This window comes from Tympanuchus pallidicinctus, unplaced genomic scaffold, assembly GCF_026119805.1.
Source record: "Tympanuchus pallidicinctus isolate F22 unplaced genomic scaffold, pur_lepc_1.0 scaffold15, whole genome shotgun sequence".
NCBI lineage: Eukaryota > Metazoa > Chordata > Aves > Galliformes > Phasianidae > Tympanuchus > Tympanuchus pallidicinctus.
Genome location: NW_026294669.1, coordinates 21906927 through 21926002, shown reverse-complemented (window position 1 = coordinate 21926002; position 19076 = coordinate 21906927). Strand labels below are relative to the sequence as shown.

Here is a 19076-nt window from a genome sequence, read left to right as displayed (position 1 = left end):
TCTTCCACAAAGTGCTTGTACTATTTGCTTCAAGAGAAAGTACCATTTGCCATTGCAGTGTTTGTTCGTTAACACCATTCACATTTCCATCCACTCTATTGGCATTCAGCCACTCTTTACATGTTTGTCTTACTTGTATGTACGTATCTCTGTGCTGTTTATGTTCACTGTCTGAACATCACGCTTTTATAAGACTGTATAAATCATGTTGCGTGCCATTGTCTTCTCAAAAATACTTGCACATTTTTTCTAGCATTCATTTTTCCATCTACTGCAATAAAATCTATCCTGCATTTCATTCATATCATTCTGTCATTACAAGTATACACTACATTTTGTTTCACAAATCATGATAAGAAGCAGCATAGTGTGGCAAATGTTTTCAGAAGTTGTAGATGGGTCATCACAAATTGGACAACTTATGGAACATCCCTCAGTTCTGAGAATATCGCATTGTCCTGAAATGTATTTAATTTATACAATCTATTTTTGTTGTCTCCATTTAGTAAGTGTGTGTGCTTTTTCTCAAATAACACATAATTTGTAACAGGTACTTCAACTGTTTTGATTGACAGTTTGGTACTGATCAAGATCCTAATTGCAAGTGAAGTGTTAGGAAATGGCAGAATTTTACAGGACAATAAATTGAGGCATTCGGAGCTCCTAAGCTGCCTTTTGGTCTCCAGTGCTGAATATATCTTTCCCATCCTCAAAGATACTGAGCTTTCATTCAGATATAGACAGGATAAGCTATATAAATATATATGTCTATATATTTCCCTTCCATGTGTTCATAACAAAGGGAAGAGAAAACATTATTTGTAAAATAAATTTATCTTAATTTAATATGCATGTTTATTTAACTCCATTCCTAATAATATTGCTGTTCTTCTTCAGAGGCCAAGCCAACAAAAGAAGAAACTCCGAAGGGTATCAGCCCAGTCAAAGGTAAGAATGATTACTAAATGACTATGATTGCTATTGTTTTACAATCCTGAACTCAAATTATAAATAATGCTTTGAACAAAAAAAAAAAATCGCTATTCAGCAATCTTCTAAATTAGACTACCCAGCAAAGATTGTTTATAGTGTGTGGAAGATCAGTTGTTTTTGCCTGAGCAACAGTAGTTAATAGGCATACTTTCGATGAAAATGTCTTTAAAATTTTTGTTGATTCAGCCATTGATAATATCAGTTAACCTGCATGCTTTTCTCAATAGCTGGACATTACCAGAACATTAGACAGAACCAAACTTGACTATTGTATGAACGTAGTTAGAGATTATACAGCCTTCCAACAAAGCTATATCAAGCGAGCAAGGCTATGCCTCTACTTTCAGGGCACAACTAGTCTGTTGGAAGCAAAGAGGAGATGGAGGAAGAGCTACTTAAACACCTTTGATTCTCTACAAATCAGATTATTCTGAAGTTTACGCCCAATTTATCTCAAAATATCTGCCTTCAAATTCTATAGATAAATGCATGATTCTGTTATTCCATGTTTTGGTTTGAATAGATGAGATTTTGTGATCTTGTAACTAGTACAGTCACACTTTTTTCAGTTCATCTAATATTAACTCAAAAATTTAACACTAGTTACTGGCTCTATTGAAATTCCATTAAGTCCATAGGGTTCTGCAATACTATGCAATGCATGATTGAAGCAAGTGGATCAGAAACCAGTTCCAGTTTGGAATTGAAGAAAACTTATAAGAAAAGTAAAATAAAACAGATAATTTGTTTCTGATTCTGAATTACAGCCAAGAAGACACCTTCACCAGCAGATGCAGAAAGGAGGAAACTCAGGCCAGGTAGCGGTGGTGAAAAACCTCCTGAAGAGCCTCCATTCACTTATCAACTCAAGGCTGTGCCACTGAAGTTTGTCAAGGAGATGAAAGATATAGTGCTGAAAGAAGCAGAATCTGTTGGGTCTTCTGCAATCTTTGAAGTCCTTATTTCACCATCCACTGCAATTACCAGCTGGATGAAAGATGGAAGTAACATCCGAGAGAGCCCAAAGCACAAGTTTATTGCTGATGGCAAAGATAGAAAACTGCATATCATTGATGTCCAGCTGTCAGATGCTGGTGAATATACTTGCGTACTACGACTAGGGAACAAAGAGAAGACCTCTACTGCCAAACTCATTGTTGAAGGTAATCCCACTTCAGATCTGTCAGTAATTTAAAGGCTAACTCCTACTAAAGCTTATGGATTTACAGTGATAAATACATATTTTAGTTTTTATCAATAACTACAAAGTTTGATTTAGCATGTAAGGTATTCTTCATCATGCCATACAAATGAGAGAAATCAAAATAATGTGTTTCCCTCAGAACTCCCGGTACGATTTGTGAAAACACTTGAAGAAGAAGTCACTGTGATTAAAGGCCAGCCACTGTACTTGACCTGTGAGCTTAATAAAGAAAGAAGTGTGGTCTGGAGAAGGGATGGGAAGATCATCAAAGACAAGCCTGGGAAATTTGCTCTGGGTATTATTGGCTTGTCACATTCCCTCACCATCACTGATTCAGATGATTCTGATGCTGGCACCTACACTGTTACCGTGGAAGATACTGAGCTCTCATGCTCATCTTGTGTTAAGGTAGTAGGTAAGCAATCAAAATAATCTTCTCTTTTCTCTATGGCTCTTTTAAAATCAGTATTTCACCCATAGCATTGCAATATAAACTTATAGGTAGCACTTCTGCAGCTATTAAATGCTTGCTGTAATATAAAATCTCTAAGTCCTCTTTCTTCTGTTTATGATTCATCTATTTATTTTAAAAGTCTTATAACCTATATTTCTGTGCAACTTCTTGTAATGCAGAAGTGATAAGAGACTGGCTAGTAAAACCTATAAGAGACCAGCACGTAAAGCCAAAAGGAACAGCTACTTTTACCTGTGACATTGTCAAGGATACACCAAACATTAAATGGTTTAAAGGCGATGAGGAAATTCCTGCTGAACCAACTGACAAGACAGAAATCTTGAAAGAAGGAAACAAAATTTTCCTGAAAATTAAGAATGCTGGCCCTGCTGATATTGGAGAATATTCAGTAGAAATTGAAGGTCGCAGATACCCAGCTAAACTGACTCTTGGTGGTAAGGATTTTCTTATTTTCAGTGTTTAATCACCTTACGTGTTAAAAATTCCAAAATCTCTAAACAAAAATGAAAATGGTAGTTTGAGTTCTTGTAAAGCTTTATCAAAACTTGACCTGATTACATATCTGCTAATTTGTGCATTCTAGAACGTGAAGTTGAACTTCTCAAGCCATTAGAGGATGTTACAGTTTACGAGAAAGAAACAGCAAACTTCGATACAGAAATATCGGAAGAAGATATTCCTGGTGAATGGAAGCTGAAAGGTGAAATCCTGCGACCTTCACCTGTAAGCATCCTTGAATATAACAACATAGCTTACTTAAAATTAAACACTGTGAGCAGGTTCACTTAAGTTTTTATGATAAAATTTTTGCAGACATGCCTCTCTTACTCAGTCCAGAATGTAGAAAGACTAAACATTTTGGTGATTAAAAAAATGTGGTTCTCAAAGTAAGGATTATATGCCTTAAGGCTATCTTTTGAACTGCTTATTTTTTTAAAAGATAATGGTATATTATTCAGATGGTAATAGGTATAATTTATGTACATCACAGGGAACAATATATTTAAAAGGGTAGAAGGCTGAATAAATGCACTTTATTTTTTTAATTGTCATTTTTTAGTAAGTTAATTTTTTGAGAAATAATTCCAGTCTTTCTGACTCTACAGTTATCAAATGTTAGTGGAATTTCTTTATTTAAAATGTCTAGAAGTAATGCATTTGCATAATATTTACTAAAGTCTGTCATCCCTGCAGACATGTGAAATCAAAGCTGAAGGAGGAAAACGCTTCCTAACTTTGCACAAGGTCAAGTTAGAGCAAGCTGGTGAAGTCCTTTACCAAGCACTTAATGCAGTTACTACAGCTATCCTGACGGTGAAAGGTACAATGCGCTGTGAAATGAAACACAACATCAACTTTTCAGAAGTTCTGAGCACGGATACAAATAATGTGTTCTGTTTTGTTTCTAGAAATTGAACTGGACTTTGCTGTTCCCCTAAAAGATGTCACTGTCCCTGAGAAACGCCAAGCAAGATTTGAATGTGTCCTTACCAGAGAAGCCAACGTTATATGGTCTAAAGGCACTGATATACTGAAGATTGGAGAAAAGTTTGACATCATTGCAGATGGAAAGAAACATATTCTTGTAATCAATGATTCTCAGTTTGATGATGAAGGAGAATACACTGCTGAAGTTGAAGGCAAGAAGAGCACCGCAAGACTGTTTGTTGAAGGCAAGTAATTTATGAACAAAATGTTACAAAATTATGTATATATAACGCATGTATAGAATCACATTAGCTTTTTTTTTTTCTGTTGATACTTATGCGTGCTTTATTTTCACCCTACAGGTGTGAGGCTGAAGTTCATCTCACCTCTACAGGATCAAACAGTGAAAGAAGGAGAAACAGCTCACTTTCAGTTTGAGCTTTCTCATGAAGACATGCCAGTGAAATGGTACAAAAATGATAAGAGACTCCATACAAGCAGAACTGTTTTTATTACTTCAGAAGGAAAAGTTCATAAACTAGAAATGAGAGAAGTAACGCTTGATGATATCTCTGAAATCAAAGCTGTAGTCAAGGACATGAACACACAAGCAAACCTCAAAGTCTTAGGTAATTACTTAAACATAAAATACACTATATCATAACTACAAGCAATGTTTTTAAGTAGAGAGTGGCAAAATAATACATTTGTATCACTAATTTAATGTTTTGTATTCAATATCCCTTTTATAGAGGCTGATCCATACTTCACTGTGAGATTGCAAGACTACAGTGCTCTGGAGAAAGATGATGTTACTCTGCAGTGTGAGCTTAGCAAAGATGTCCCAGTAAAATGGTACAAAGATGGTGAAGAACTAGTTGCTTCAAGCAGAATTTCCATAAAAACAGATGGCGTGCGCCGTATCCTAACAATCAAAAAGGCTGCAGAGGGTGACAAGGGTGTTTATGAGTGCAGCTGTGAAACGGACAAGACAAACTGTAACATTGGCATTGAGCGTAAGTCATCATACCTTGGCTAAGGGAGTGTACTGAAGCCTTTGTAAAACAAAGTTGATAGAAGATAATAGTTATGTAGTTGAAATATATAAATTAACAATTACCAAGTATATTAAGAAGAGACAATATATATATAAATGGCTGTTGTAAAGACAGTGATTCTCATTTTTGCATCTGTCCATTTACAGTCAGGAAAAAAAAAGCTTAATTAAATATAGCATATCTAACTTAATTATGAAGAAAAATATTCTTGCTGAAAATAACTAAACTTTCAGACATATTGTAGAAAGATGTTATAGACAGCCCAACACTGTATTTTTAAAAAAGAGGTAACATCAGTAGTAGTATTTGAATTCTGTAGTGAAGGGCTAAGGAGAGAGTTGAGATCCTTTTCAGTCCTACGTTTGCTATGTTACAAAATAAGTAAGAAAATGTGAACTTTTTTTTTTCCTTTCAGCTCGCTTAATTAAAGTGGAGCGCCCGCTGTATGGAGTGGAAGTATTTGTAGGTGAAACAGCACGTTTTGAAATTGAGATTTCTGAGCCTGATGTCCACCCAGTATGGAAACTGAAGGGAGAGACCCTAACGCCTTCACCTGTGAGACTGCTGCTTTATTCTCAGACAATAATTTATGCTAGGAAAACATATTTGATTATAAAGCTTGCTGAGTAGTTTCTTGGAATACCTATATTTCAGGGATTCTTTTTTCATTATTACCAGGAATGTGAAATCATTGAAGATGGGAAGAAGCATATTCTCATCCTTCATAACTGCAAACTAGATATGACTGGAGAAGTGTCTTTCCAAGCTGCTAATGCTAAAAGTGCTGCCAATCTGAAAGTGAAAGGTAAGGCTTGCACTTTGTCAAAATGTGTATCTCAGGGCACTAGAACAAATCTAGCGGTAGCAATTTCTATATAAATTACTGCTGAGCTGAAAGTACTCTTCTTTGATTTCAGAATTGCCTCTTATCTTCATTACTCCACTAAGTGATGTGAAGGTCTTTGAGAAGGATGAAGCCAAGTTTGAATGTGAAGTGTCCAGAGAGCCCAAGACTTTCCGCTGGTTAAAAGGAACACAAGAGATCACTTCTGATGAAAGATTTGAAATAATTTCGGATGGGACAAAGCATGCTCTGATTATTAAATCTGTTGCATTTGATGATGAGGCTAAATATATGTTTGAAGCTGAAGATAAAAGAACAAGTGCCAAGCTAATTATTGAAGGTTTGTTTGCCTTTATAGGAAAGAGTTGTGACTTAGTTGTTCTTGAACTGTTTTTATTCATAGTATTTTTACTAATGAAATATTTTATTGACATAGGTATTCGCCTGAAATTCATTACTCCTCTCAAGGATGTAACAAAAAAGGAGCGAGAAACTGCAGTGTTCACAGTGGAACTCTCTCATGAAAATATCCCCGTTATCTGGTTCAAGAATGACCAACGGTTACATACCAGTAAAGTGGTTTCAATGACAGATGATGGCAAATTTCATACACTCACGATCAAAGATCTTACTATTGATGATACTTCTCAGATTAGAGTGGAAGCTATGGGCAAATCCTCAGAAGCTAAACTCACTGTTCTGGGTAAGCATACCCAAAAAGATTTTATATGATATATTATTATCAGAAGAGTCTTCCTAATGAAAAATCAGAAGGTCTTGTAATGTGTTTGGTTTGGCAAGGGTTGGTTTTTTGTGTTTTTTTTTTCTATCTAAACCTATTCTACAGTGTTTTACAATTTGCTTGTCTTCCACTGGGCTTCATTTACCCTTCACAAGGGATGATTAAAATAACTTTGAGCTTTCATCTAGGTGTGGCAAAATTAGCTATAAAATACTACTTACATGGTGCTCTGAAGCTCCTAAAAAGAGCGAAATCATTTTGTCAGCATACAAGTAATACACGGAAATGCTTCTTAGATATTTGTTTTCTCTTTTTGCAGGAAACTATGCAATAATAATTAGGACTATATTTTATTGCTCTTAGAAGGCATAAACAGGAAATGTATTTACAGTAAGAATCATTGTCCTTTCACTTGCAGAGGGAGACCCTTACTTCACTGGGAAGCTTCAGGATTACACAGCTGTAGAGAAAGATGAAGTGATTTTACAGTGCGAAATCAGCAAAGCAGATGCCCCAGTGAAATGGATGAAGGATGGCAAACCAATTACTCCATCAAAGAATGTTGTTATTAAGGCTGATGGTAAAAAGAGAATACTTATACTGAAGAAAGCTTTGAAGAAAGACATTGGACAGTATACTTGTGATTGTGGTACCGATCAAACCTCTGCTAACCTGAATATTGAAGGTAGGGCTGGGTTGCTATGTCAAAGTAGTCTGTTGGGATCCACTACAGACTGACAGAATCAATCTTTCTTTTTTTCTTTCCGTTCTCCAGACAGAGATATTGAAATCATCCGTCCACTATACAGTGTGGAGGTGATTGAGACAGAGACTGCCCGTTTTGATATTGAAATATCTGAGGAAGGTGTCCATGGCAATTGGAAGCTAAAAGGAGAACCCCTGACTGAATCACCTGTAAGCATATGTTTTAGGTTCTTTCTCATATGTTACTTAACAATTTTACATGTAGCTGGAATGTGAGGGAGAAGCAGACGGTTGCAGAAATTAAGTGAAAATTCATTCCACTTTCAGTAAGGGCAACTGTTGTAAAAATAGTGTAATTTTCAGTAATAACTTTAAAAATGTAATAGAAATCAGTACAAAATATCATATGAAATAGCTAAATAATAAATGATTTTACATAAATACACTCTCTATTGCCAGTTCCTAAAAATCAAAATGCAGAGACCTTATGAAGTTCTGTTAAATGTGATAGCATTTGAAAATATAAACTTTAGATTCTGTGGGTTTTTTTGTTTGTTTGTTTTGAGTTATGTTTGTTATAAATAGATGTAGATCGCATTTTCATACTCTTCACTATTGCTGTGACAGCTAAAAATTATTTAAAATGGTATATGGCTTAATTAAATATTATTAACTCCTTACTGGTCAGATCTGGAAGTTTAAAAAAAAAGTACAGTCATGACAGGAAATAATTTGGCAATGTTAGATGTTACAGTGCAGATGTGAATAATCAAAATGATCAAAAGTTCCATGAAAGTCAGTGTCTGGATGAAAGAAAACTTCTCAAGAACAGATCACAAAGGAAGCTTACCTTACCATTTTCTATTTATCTCTGGCCTTCTGATTGGTCTGCATATGAATGTATTGGCTAATCCATCAGCACATACATGCCACCCTCATAAATACACTGCCTCTTGCACTTTTTCCAGATTGCATTAGAAAGGAGGGGAAAAAAAGGGAGCAGACTATGAATGAATGTTTATGGAGTATGTTAGGGGCAGTGGGCCTGAGTTTTCTGAGTGTGGGAGAAAATAACAGATGCATGGTCTGAGGAGAAGTATGGGCTGATCTGCTGAGGAACACAAACAAGATACTGGAAAAAATCATTTCACTTTTCTTTTTGAAGGACTGTGAAATCAAGGAGGAAGGCAAAAAGCACTTTCTTACCTTGTACAATGTACGTTTAGATCAAGCTGGGGGAGTAGATTTCCAAGCAGCAAATGCCAAATCTGGTGCTCACCTTCGAGTGAAACGTAAGTATCTTTGGAACACTTATGAACGTATGAATGTTTTATGTACTCAGAACTTCTTTAGTATGAGTGGACAAATCTGTATATTGTAATCTACCCAAGCCAATTATTTCTAGAACAAGTAGCTCAAGCTACCCTTTTTATCCTTTAATTAAAGAATGTTGATATTTAGTTAGTTATTATAACACTGGATATAGTTTATTTATATAGGTGTAGAAAAAGTAAAAAGATGGCTGTGAATGCTTCTTCATGATCTGGCATCGTGTAGTTATGAAATCAAAGTATCACAGCATCAGGCTTTGCAGCATTAAAATATCACGTTAACCTGAGAAGATGGGATCACAGTGATATTTGGAGATAGGGTTAAGATCGTGATGGACAGGGACAGACCACATGGTTGAAGACCACTTGTTTCCTACTCCAATCCTAGCCCTCGCTATTTTGGAAAACACATGCCTTATCTAGCAAGAGGCATGCAAGGCTTGGCAGAGAGACAGATGCACAGCAACTTTCCTGCTGACCTTGTTCAATTTAAAGAAGCGTGCTCTGCAAATAGGAAATTTTTGGTCACTAGCCCTTCCCCTAAAAACCCAGGGTGGCCCCTTCTATTTAGAGAATTAAAAGAGCGGCACTGCAATGTCTGTCTCTCTTGAGGGAAGCCACCATGGAGATTAGTACATAAGGGCAGCAGTTCTCTCTTGGGTAGAAGTGACTAATCTGAAAATGATGTCGTCTTCTTACCAAGCTCGAGTAATAGGCTTGCTGAGACCTCTCAAGGATGTAACAGTGACAGCTGGGGAATCTGCAACTTTTGATTGTGAACTCTCTTATGAGGGAATCCCAGTAGAGTGGTACCTGCAAGGAAAGAAACTGGAGCCCAGTGATAAGGTAGGGAGACTAAACTTTATTTTCCCTTGTGTTTCTTCGTCCTTCTTCACTTTCACCTCTCTTCCACTTTTTTATTTATTATTTATATATACATATATTTTTTAATTTACTTTCTGCTAGTAGAGATAGTAAGACACAGCACTGCTGTTGTGATGAATGGCAACTTCTCACTGACTCAGAATGGAATATTTTACCTGGAAAAGGAGAATGTGGAATACTAAAAGTATGTTTTGTACAAAGGGAAGCTAAGACTTCAATTCCTGATTCTGTGCAAGATGCTGTTGCAGGGATGATGAATTATTTTTCCTCTGGTTAATTGTAGCTAGTGTGAGAGAGTTTTGAAAGGCGCTTTCAGGAAATGTTTCTTCTCTTGAATGCTGAGTTGCAGTCCAATTCTGCATATAAGGGGATTAAGAAGATTCAAATTCCATTTCAGGCATTTGTTCTGGCACTCAAGATAACTTTCTGAACAGATTTGCTTGTCCAGCACTTCTCACTAACTATTTTTAACCCTTCATCAAGTGCTGGCTCTTAACTTTGAGATCTGAGCGGTCTGGAATGTAGCCAGTTTAACATTTAAAGTTAATGGAGGGGGGAGATTAATGTAGGAAGTGTAAAATAAAATAGGTATGACTGGTTTTAAGACTACTTTTTTTTTACATGTTAGCTCTTCTACATGAGAAGGAATGAGAATATAAATGGAGATGTAAATCTCAGACAAAACAATCCTTCAAGGGATCATGGAATGTAGCAAAGTTTCAGAACCTGTAGTTATGCTCCTAATGATACTTCAGTATATATTTTTTACTTTTAAATGTAGTTTTAACAGATTGTATTCAGTTTTGGGAAATAGATCTTCCTGAGCTTTACCAAATTTGCCTAAGTGAAATCTAAATCATTAAAACATATAGAAATAAGATAAGAAAACAATTATCAGAGGAGTGACAATCCAATTTACTATATTTATGAACAGATAGGTGCAAAATTGAAACTCAACAGATGGGACATTTAGTAAACCAAAGTGATCACTTCTGAGTTTAGAAATAAAAATGTGGAAAACTATTAATCACTGCTATGGCTTGGTATTTATTACTGCCTGGCAAGTTATCACAAACTTAATATTTTTAAATGATCCTTTCAATTACTTGAGAAAATTCTAGATTTTTATTCAGCTTGCATATCTACTTAAAACTGTCATTTTTCTTCAGCTGAAATTTGTGAAGGAAAGTTTATGTAGACGTAGCTAATGAAAATGCATGATTACCAAGAATTTTCAACTGTAAATGAACAGTGATATTTTTTTCAGGCAAAATTTTCTACAAAATTTAATAATAGAAAGTCAAACTAGCACTTGAAAAAGAGTGTGTGTGTGGAGGGGAGACCAAGCTGCTTTATATTTCTGTACACTTTTTTACTTCAGATGTAGACAGAAGTGATAGCATAGGCATAAACATAAAATTTCAGATTTTTGTAAGTGAAACGACAAAACATAAATGATTCTCAAAATCCTCAGAAGATTTTTATTTTGAGCTATATTTATCTTATGTATAAGGAAATTATCTGAGCTTCATTTAGAAGGAAACAAAAAAAAATCTGTAGACTAAAAAAAAAGCTATTTCATTAAATGTTCCTCAAATATTTGTTGTAGATACTTACAAAAGTATTTTTTTATGTACTTTATAAGGTTGTCACACGTGCTGAAGGGAGAGTTCACACACTTATTCTTAGAGATGTCAAGTTAACAGATGCCGGTGAAGTGTCACTGACTGCAAAAGATTTCAGAACTCAAGCAAATCTTTTTGTGAAAGGTAAGTCAGTCATTTTAATTATACCATAGCCAGTGTTAACAGACCATTCATGTTTCACCCCACAAAAGGATGTCAGCATACACCATATATCAAATTAGAAGGCTCATATATACAACATCAGAATGGTAAATACATTTCCTTACTAAAAATACCCCTTTAAAATCTTGATGTTTCATGGAAGAGTTGAGAAAATGATGAAATAGCGAAATAGTGAAAATGTGACAGATGTGGGAGATCAATCAGTTCTTTAGGGTTTCTACAGCTTCACTGCAGATTTGAACGTTCAAGTGACCTCAGTATGACACACCAATACCATACCTAGTTAAGACTTGCTTTTAGTCTTTCAAGTATCTGGAAAACTATGAAAAAAAAACCTTCAGCAGAGAAGTTCAAGAGTGCTGTTGATTGTTCAATTTAAAAAAAAAAAAAGAAAAAGTGAGCAGAATGGAACAGTTCTGTACTAGCAGAAGGCCAGATGTGATTTAGACCTTTTCTACCAAAAATCTGTCTACTTTCAGAACCCCCAGTTGAATTTACTAAACCACTTGAGGATCAGACTGTCGAAGAGGAGGCCACTGCAATACTGGAATGTGAAGTTTCCAGGGAAAATGCAAAAGTGAAATGGTTTAAAAATGGAGAAGAAGTTCATAAAACAAAGAAGTATGATATCATTTCTGAAGGCAGAGTCAGAAAACTCATTATCCATGGCTGCACACTGGATGATGCAAAAACATATACCTGTGATGCCAAAGATTTTAAGACATCATGTTTTCTCAATGTTGAACGTAAGTAGATTATAATTTTCTATGGAATAAGAGTATAGACACTAGTACTATGATAAGCAATAAATCATAATATACATTTCAGCAATTTATTTTGCATTATCTGAGGTTTTCCTCTACTAAAAATTCTGTGCTTTTTTTGTAGCTCTTCGTGTTGAGTTCCTGAGGCCACTAACTGATCTTGAAGTTAAAGAAAAAGAGACTGCTCGGTTTGAATGTGAAATTTCTCGCCCAGGTGTCAAGGTCAATAATATTTTCATTTTTTTAAATTTGAGTAGTTCCTTCAACTAGAGCTTTTACTTAAAATTGTTGCAAAAGAACACACAGCTGAAATCTGTGCTGAGCATTAATTTTAGTAACCATGTCAATTTGTTGTAAAACAGGTGAAGTGGTTCAAGGATGGCATTGAAATTAGAAAAGGCAAGAAGTATGATATAATTTCCAAAGGGGCAGAACGCGTTCTTGTTATTAGTAAATGTCTCTTTGATGATGAAGCTGAATATGCCTGTGAAGCCAAAACAGCTAGAACTTCTGGCCTACTTACAGTGATAGGTAAATGCGTTATTTTCATAATTTCATCTGTAAAGAAGAAAAAATGTTGTTTTGATGTAAGATCTTATTTGGTTTTCCAAATTCTTTTTTGCAGAGGAAGAAGCTGTTTTCACAAAACATCTTCATGATCTTGAAGTAAATGAAAATGAGACTGTAAGGTTGATCTGTGAAGTCTCAAAGCCTAATGCTGAAGTTACTTGGTTTAAAGGAGATGAGGAGGTGCCTGATGGTGGTAGATTTGAATACATTTCTGATGGCCGAAAGAGAATTCTTGTCATACGTAATGCTCATCCTGAGGATGCTGGCAAATATACTTGCAAACTACCAAGCTCTAGTACAACAGGAAAACTTACTGTACATGGTAAGAGAGTTATTTTTTTGTCTCTGTTCTGAAAAAAAGAGATCAATTAGATCAATACATTTTGGTTTATTCTCTTTATAAAAAGAGAAATATAAAGATAGATACCTGCAAATTTATTTATTTATTTATTTATTTATTTATAGAACTTGCTGCAGAATTTCTTACCAGACCACAAAATCTTGAAGTTCTTGAAGGAGACAAAGCTGAATTTGCCTGTTCAGTATCCAAAGAGGCAATTACAGTACAATGGCTGTGGGGTGACACAGTCCTGGAACCTGGTGATAAGTACGACATCATTTCAGATGGCAAAAAGAGGACACTTGTGGTTAAAGACTCCATTATAGGAGATGCAGGAAAGTACACTGTCATGGTTGGTGAAGCTAAAGCTACAGCACGCCTGACAGTGATTGGTAAGTTTTGTTTTATCATTCTGAATATTTTATTGCATTTCTTGTACAACATGATTTATTACTTCTTCCATTTTTTCAATTTCAGAAAAACTCAGGATTGTAACTCCCCTTAAGGACCAAGAAGTTAATGAGGGTCAAGAAATTATCTTCAACTGTGAAGTAAATAAAGAGGGTGCCAAAGAGAAGTGGTACAAAAATGGCGAGGCAATATTTGATAGTGCAAAATATATTATTGTCCAGAAGGATTTAGTTTATACTCTCCGAATCAGGGATACACAGTTGAAAGATCAAGCAACATACAGTATCTCACTGTCAAACCACAGAGGGGAACATGCCGAGAGCTCTGCTGCCTTAACAGTATTAGGTAAAAAAAAACTTTCACTATATTACAGCTATTCAATGACCATTGTTTTGATTTCACAGGATGTAAATTAATCTTTTTTTTTTTTTTTTTTTTTTTAATTCTTAATAGAGGAGGATCTTAGAATTGTTGAACCCCTTGAAGACATTGAGACCATGGAAAAGAAAACTGTCACATTCTGGTGCAAAGTCAATCGTCTTAATGCAACTCTCAAATGGACAAAGAATGGTGAAGAGATTACCTTTGACAAGCGTGTTCTGTATAAAATTGATAAATACAAACACTCACTCATCATTAAAGACTGTGGCTTTAAAGATGAAGGTGAATACACTGTAACTGCTGGACAAGACAAATCTGTTGCAGAACTTCTCATCACAGAAGCACCAGCAGATTTCATTGAACATCTCCAGGACCAGACCGTCACTGAATTTGATGATGCTGTCTTTACCTGCCAGCTTTCCAAGGAGAAAGCTAGTGTAAAATGGTACAGAAATGGCAGAGAAATCAAAGAAGGCAAAAAGTATGCATGTTTTATTATGCTTGTACATATGTTATTTGTATTCACTTTACTTTCTGTCTTTATCTGGAAATTAAAATACTGCTTACTTATTTTCTCTCCCATAAAGATATCAGTTTGAAAAGGATGGAAATCTTCACAGATTAATCATAAAAGACTGTAGACTAGATGATGAATGTGAATATTCCTGTGGAGTGGATGACAGAAAATCTAGGGCAAGACTTTTTGTTGAAGGTACTTGTAAAATTAAGTTGGATTAATTTCTTCATTATTTAGTGATAGTAGAAATGATAGACAAATAACCCCAAATGAATTGACATTCATTTCAGAAATCCCTGTGGAGATTATTCGACCACCACAAGATGTTTATGAAGCTCCTGGTGCAGATGTCATCTTCATGGCTGAACTGAACAAAGATGGTGTGGAAGTCAAGTGGCTGAGAAACAACATGATTATCATCCAAGGTGACAAACATCAAATGATGAGTGAAGGAAAAGTCCATAGGCTGCAGGTGTGCGATATAAAGCCTCGTGACCAAGGAGAATACAGATTTATTGCTAAAGATAAGGAAGCAAGAGCTAAACTTGAATTAGCTGGTAAGTTGTCTGTTTCATACTTGTTTTATAAAATGTAAGATGAGTGAAATAAGTCTTCAACTAAATTTTGTTTTTCTTCTTTCAAAGAGTTGCATTAAAAAGAATATGCAATCAGGCATATGCTGTTGAGGAAATTAGAGGACGCTTTTCATTGTCTACAGTAAAGAGCGAGAATTGAGGTTTACAGAAGACAGAACCATTTCATTTGGTCACTGCAGATGTGAAAAGCAAAAATTATTTGACATGATCATTTTAGTTACATGAGTTATGGCTTCATTCATTCAACTTCAGACCAGTAAATTACATTAAATTAATGCTCAAAAAGCAGCTCCCTCTTTCCTGACTTTATAGGAGGGCTGATTTTCTTGCTCTCTGGAGCAATGTAATGAATACATAAAGAAACTTGTTTAGAATTCACATAACGGCTCCTTTTGTTTTTCTACTCCTTTGCTTCTACTTCTTTGCTTACCACACATTATTCTTTTAATATGGAAGTACTCATTTGTCACATTGATATTCCTTAGCTGCACCTAGAATCAAGACTGGTGATCAAAACCTAGTGGTTGATGTTGGGAAGCCTTTAACTATGACTGTTCCATATGATGCCTACCCAAGAGCAGAAGCTGAATGGTTGAAAGGGGAGGAAAGTCTACCAACAACAACAGTTGATACAACAACTGACTGTACTACCTTCAAAATTTATGAAGCAAAGAAATCAGATAAAGGAAGGTACAAGGTTGTACTTCGAAACAAACATGGACAGGCAGAAGCTTTCATCAATGTAAAGGTCATTGGTAAGTGCTCCTATTATTAAATTTTTACTTACATTTAGTTAAGCCACATAAAATAAAAAGATGCAATCACCTAAATTATTGTTATATATTTGTTAGATGTTCCAGGGCCAGTTAGAAACTTGGAAGTCACTGAAACTTATGATGGTGAAGTTGGCCTTGCCTGGCAAGAACCAGAAAGTGATGGTGGAAGTAAAATCATTGGCTATGTTGTTGAAAGGCGTGATATCAGGCGTAAGACTTGGATTGTGGCCACTGATCATGCTGAAAATTGTGAATACACTGTTACTGGACTTCAGAAAGGAGGAGTTGAGTACCTCTTCCGTGTAAGCGCACGGAACCGAGTGGGTACTGGTGAACCAGTAGAAACAGAGAGACCTGTGGAAGCTAAAAGCAAATTTGGTGAGCAGAAGTTACGAAAAATTTGGTGTTTGATGACAGCATGAAAGGAAAACAAAGCATTACTTACTGTAACAATAGATAGAGAAACATCCTTGTTTTTTCTTTTTCTCCATAAAATGAAATGCAGATGTTCCTGGTCCTCCTCAAAATGTAGAAGTTACTGATGTGAATAGGTCTGGTGCTACGCTTACCTGGGAAGTTCCTGAGTATGATGGAGGATCTCCAATTACTGGCTATGTTATTGAACTGCGTAACAGAGGTTCCATCAAATGGGAGCCAACTATGACCACTGGAGCTGATGAACTGTCAGCTGTCCTGACTGATGTTGTGGAAAATGAAGAATATTTCTTCAGAGTTAGAGCTCAAAATATAGTTGGAGTTGGCAAACCAAGTCATCCTACACGTGCAGTGAAGATTATGGACCCAATTGGTAAGCATGCCAGCGCTACTATGATTGCATTTGCTTATTTAAATATTACGTGTACTGGAATGTTCCAAGAAGCAATTAGAGAAATGTGTGTACTGAAAAATAACATGTTCAGCTAGGCTTTTCCTAATTTTGATGTTTAAACATTTCAGAAATATCTTACAAGCATTTGGCACAATAAGAACTGCCAATATTTTTGATCTGAACTTATGAGACAACCTTTATTTAAAAAATAGAAGGAATGCAACTTTAAAAATAGTACTTTAAGGTACAGACAACTGATATGCTGAACTATACTCCTTTACCAAGTTGCCAAGATGCGTTTCTCTCAAATTATTTTCAGAGAGACCAAGTCCTCCCATTAACCTTGATCATTCAGATCAAACAAAAACATCAGTGCAGCTCACATGGGAGCCTCCACTCGAAGATGGAGGAAGTCCAATCTTAGGATATATTATTGAAAGGAGAGAAGAAGGAACAGACAAATGGATCCGCTGTAACCCAAAACTAGTACCAGCGCTTACTTTTAAGGTGAGATGCTTGGCTCATCAGCAAAGTACTACCAAAAAAATGTGTAGTTAATTTTTAATGAGTTACTAAAAATTATTTGTGCTTTTTAGGTAACTGGATTGAAAGCAGGGTCTAGCTATTACTACAGAGTCTCAGCAGAAAATGCAGCTGGGGTGTCTGATCCAGCTGAGGCTATTGGACCATTAACTGCAGACGATCCTTTTGGTAAGCTATGTGCTGTTTATCAAAGATAATTAATTAGAAAAGATGCACAGCTGAAGTTCATCTTGTGGCTTGGATGTATGTGTTTCTTCTGTGATTCTAAATAGCAGAAAAAGCTTTAGTCCTATGAGATTCTGGGTTATTTCTCTTCGTTAAGAATCCCACCAATAATTAGCTGTATTAGGTAGAGACCTGTTAGGTTGCCTGGAGAGTAAGAGGTGACCTTTTGTCTCCTGACCTAGGTATGTGGAAGATGGGAGATATCTGAGGGAGAGAAAGTCAGGGAATACACAAAAGAAATCATGAAGTTCTTACTTTAAAGAATAGGTTAGATTTCTTATCTATTAATTCTAAAATATCACATATTTCTAACAGATTTTTAGCTGGGAAAGGGAGGAATTCATAAGCTACAACCAGGCCTAGACAGCTGCAACCTGTTGGCTCAGATGGACTCAGAATCACCCTTTAAAAACAGCTATCATTAGTCATTTTCAGAACATTTGAAAATATTTAATGAAATTCATTTTCCATTTTTTCAGTTGGACCTACAATGGACCTAAGTGCATTTAAAGATGGACTAGAAGTTATTGTTCCAGAGCCAATAAAGATCCATGTTCCTATCACTGGCTACCCTATTCCAACTGCCACATGGTCTTTTGGTGAGCAAGTCTTAGAAGAAGGTGATCGTGTAACAGTGAAGACCACTGCTGCCTTTGCAGAACTTGTAATTACTCCAAGCGAACGTCCAGACAAGGGAATTTATACCTTAACATTAGAAAACCCTGTATCATCTGTTTCAGGAGAAATCAATGTTAACGTCATTGGTAAGTGGACATGTATATATTCTAATATTAACATTATTAGATTAATACAGTAAAATCACATAACTTTCAGTAAGCCAAGAGTATTAAAACATAACTACAAATTAGAAATTAAACCCCCCAAAAGCTTTTTTCTTATCTTCAACAGCCAGCTGCTTACTATTTTAGGAAGAATAATTAAGTACAGCAAGTTTTTTGGCAGATAGATAAAATAAAGATCATCTGACAATGTCTGATTAGAAAATAATAAAATGATTGTGATTTCCAGCTCGCCCAGGTGCTCCAAAAGAGCTTAAAGTTGTAGACGTAAGCAGGAGTACAGTACAGCTGTCATGGGAACCTCCAGAAGATGATGGTGGAAGTCCAGTTATTGACTATATAATTGAAAAACGTGAAGTAAGCCGGAAAACATGGATCAAGGTATGTTCATTCTTTATCATTCCTTTTGTATTTGCTATATTGTTTCCACACGTGCTGCTGAATTTTGTCATAATTTTGTAATAGCTCTTTGGAAATAGATTTTAGAAGCACAATGGATTCTTCCTTCACATTAGGTTATGGATCATGTCGTGGACCAAGAGTTGTCTGTACCTGATCTCATCCAAGGAAAAGAATATTTATTTAGAGTTTCTGCACGCAATAAGTGTGGCCCAGGAGAGCCTGCATATATTGATGAACCCATAAATATGTCAGCACCAGCAAGTGAGTCAACTTTTTTAGACTTGCTCATTTTCTTGGTGACTGTCTTTGAAAATCTTGCTGATTTTCCTTTCAACAATATGTTAAAAATAATAAATAAATAAAAATATTAAACCAACTAAAAAAAAAAAAAAAAAAAAAACAAAAACAACCAAAAACCAAATGAACAAAAAAACAGTTCCTTAGATTGT

The 19076-nt window shown here is 35.6% G+C and overlaps 1 protein-coding gene across 7 annotated transcripts in view; it reads left to right on the top strand.

Annotated features, from left to right (window-relative positions):
- The window catches only part of TTN (titin), a 239716-nt gene that overhangs the window by 138064 nt on the left and 82576 nt on the right, over positions 1–19076 (top strand). For all 7 annotated transcript variants that reach the window (XM_052675513.1, XM_052675512.1, XM_052675511.1 and 4 more), the window contains 35 exons: positions 898–948; positions 1761–2156; positions 2337–2612; positions 2831–3106; positions 3256–3395; positions 3867–3993; positions 4082–4345; positions 4463–4729; positions 4853–5116; positions 5574–5713; positions 5837–5963; positions 6076–6342; positions 6439–6705; positions 7163–7429; positions 7520–7659; positions 8615–8741; positions 9484–9626; positions 11311–11434; positions 11953–12219; positions 12362–12459; positions 12600–12768; positions 12863–13129; positions 13273–13539; positions 13625–13903; positions 14012–14420; positions 14527–14651; positions 14747–15013; positions 15538–15807; positions 15904–16206; positions 16334–16636; positions 16977–17164; positions 17254–17368; positions 17905–18189; positions 18455–18606; positions 18741–18888. In XM_052675513.1, the coding sequence (XP_052531473.1) occupies positions 898–948; positions 1761–2156; positions 2337–2612; positions 2831–3106; positions 3256–3395; positions 3867–3993; positions 4082–4345; positions 4463–4729; positions 4853–5116; positions 5574–5713; positions 5837–5963; positions 6076–6342; positions 6439–6705; positions 7163–7429; positions 7520–7659; positions 8615–8741; positions 9484–9626; positions 11311–11434; positions 11953–12219; positions 12362–12459; positions 12600–12768; positions 12863–13129; positions 13273–13539; positions 13625–13903; positions 14012–14420; positions 14527–14651; positions 14747–15013; positions 15538–15807; positions 15904–16206; positions 16334–16636; positions 16977–17164; positions 17254–17368; positions 17905–18189; positions 18455–18606; positions 18741–18888 (7575 nt within the window). The remainder of the gene's footprint in view (positions 1–897; positions 949–1760; positions 2157–2336; positions 2613–2830; positions 3107–3255; positions 3396–3866; positions 3994–4081; positions 4346–4462; positions 4730–4852; positions 5117–5573; positions 5714–5836; positions 5964–6075; positions 6343–6438; positions 6706–7162; positions 7430–7519; positions 7660–8614; positions 8742–9483; positions 9627–11310; positions 11435–11952; positions 12220–12361; positions 12460–12599; positions 12769–12862; positions 13130–13272; positions 13540–13624; positions 13904–14011; positions 14421–14526; positions 14652–14746; positions 15014–15537; positions 15808–15903; positions 16207–16333; positions 16637–16976; positions 17165–17253; positions 17369–17904; positions 18190–18454; positions 18607–18740; positions 18889–19076) is intronic.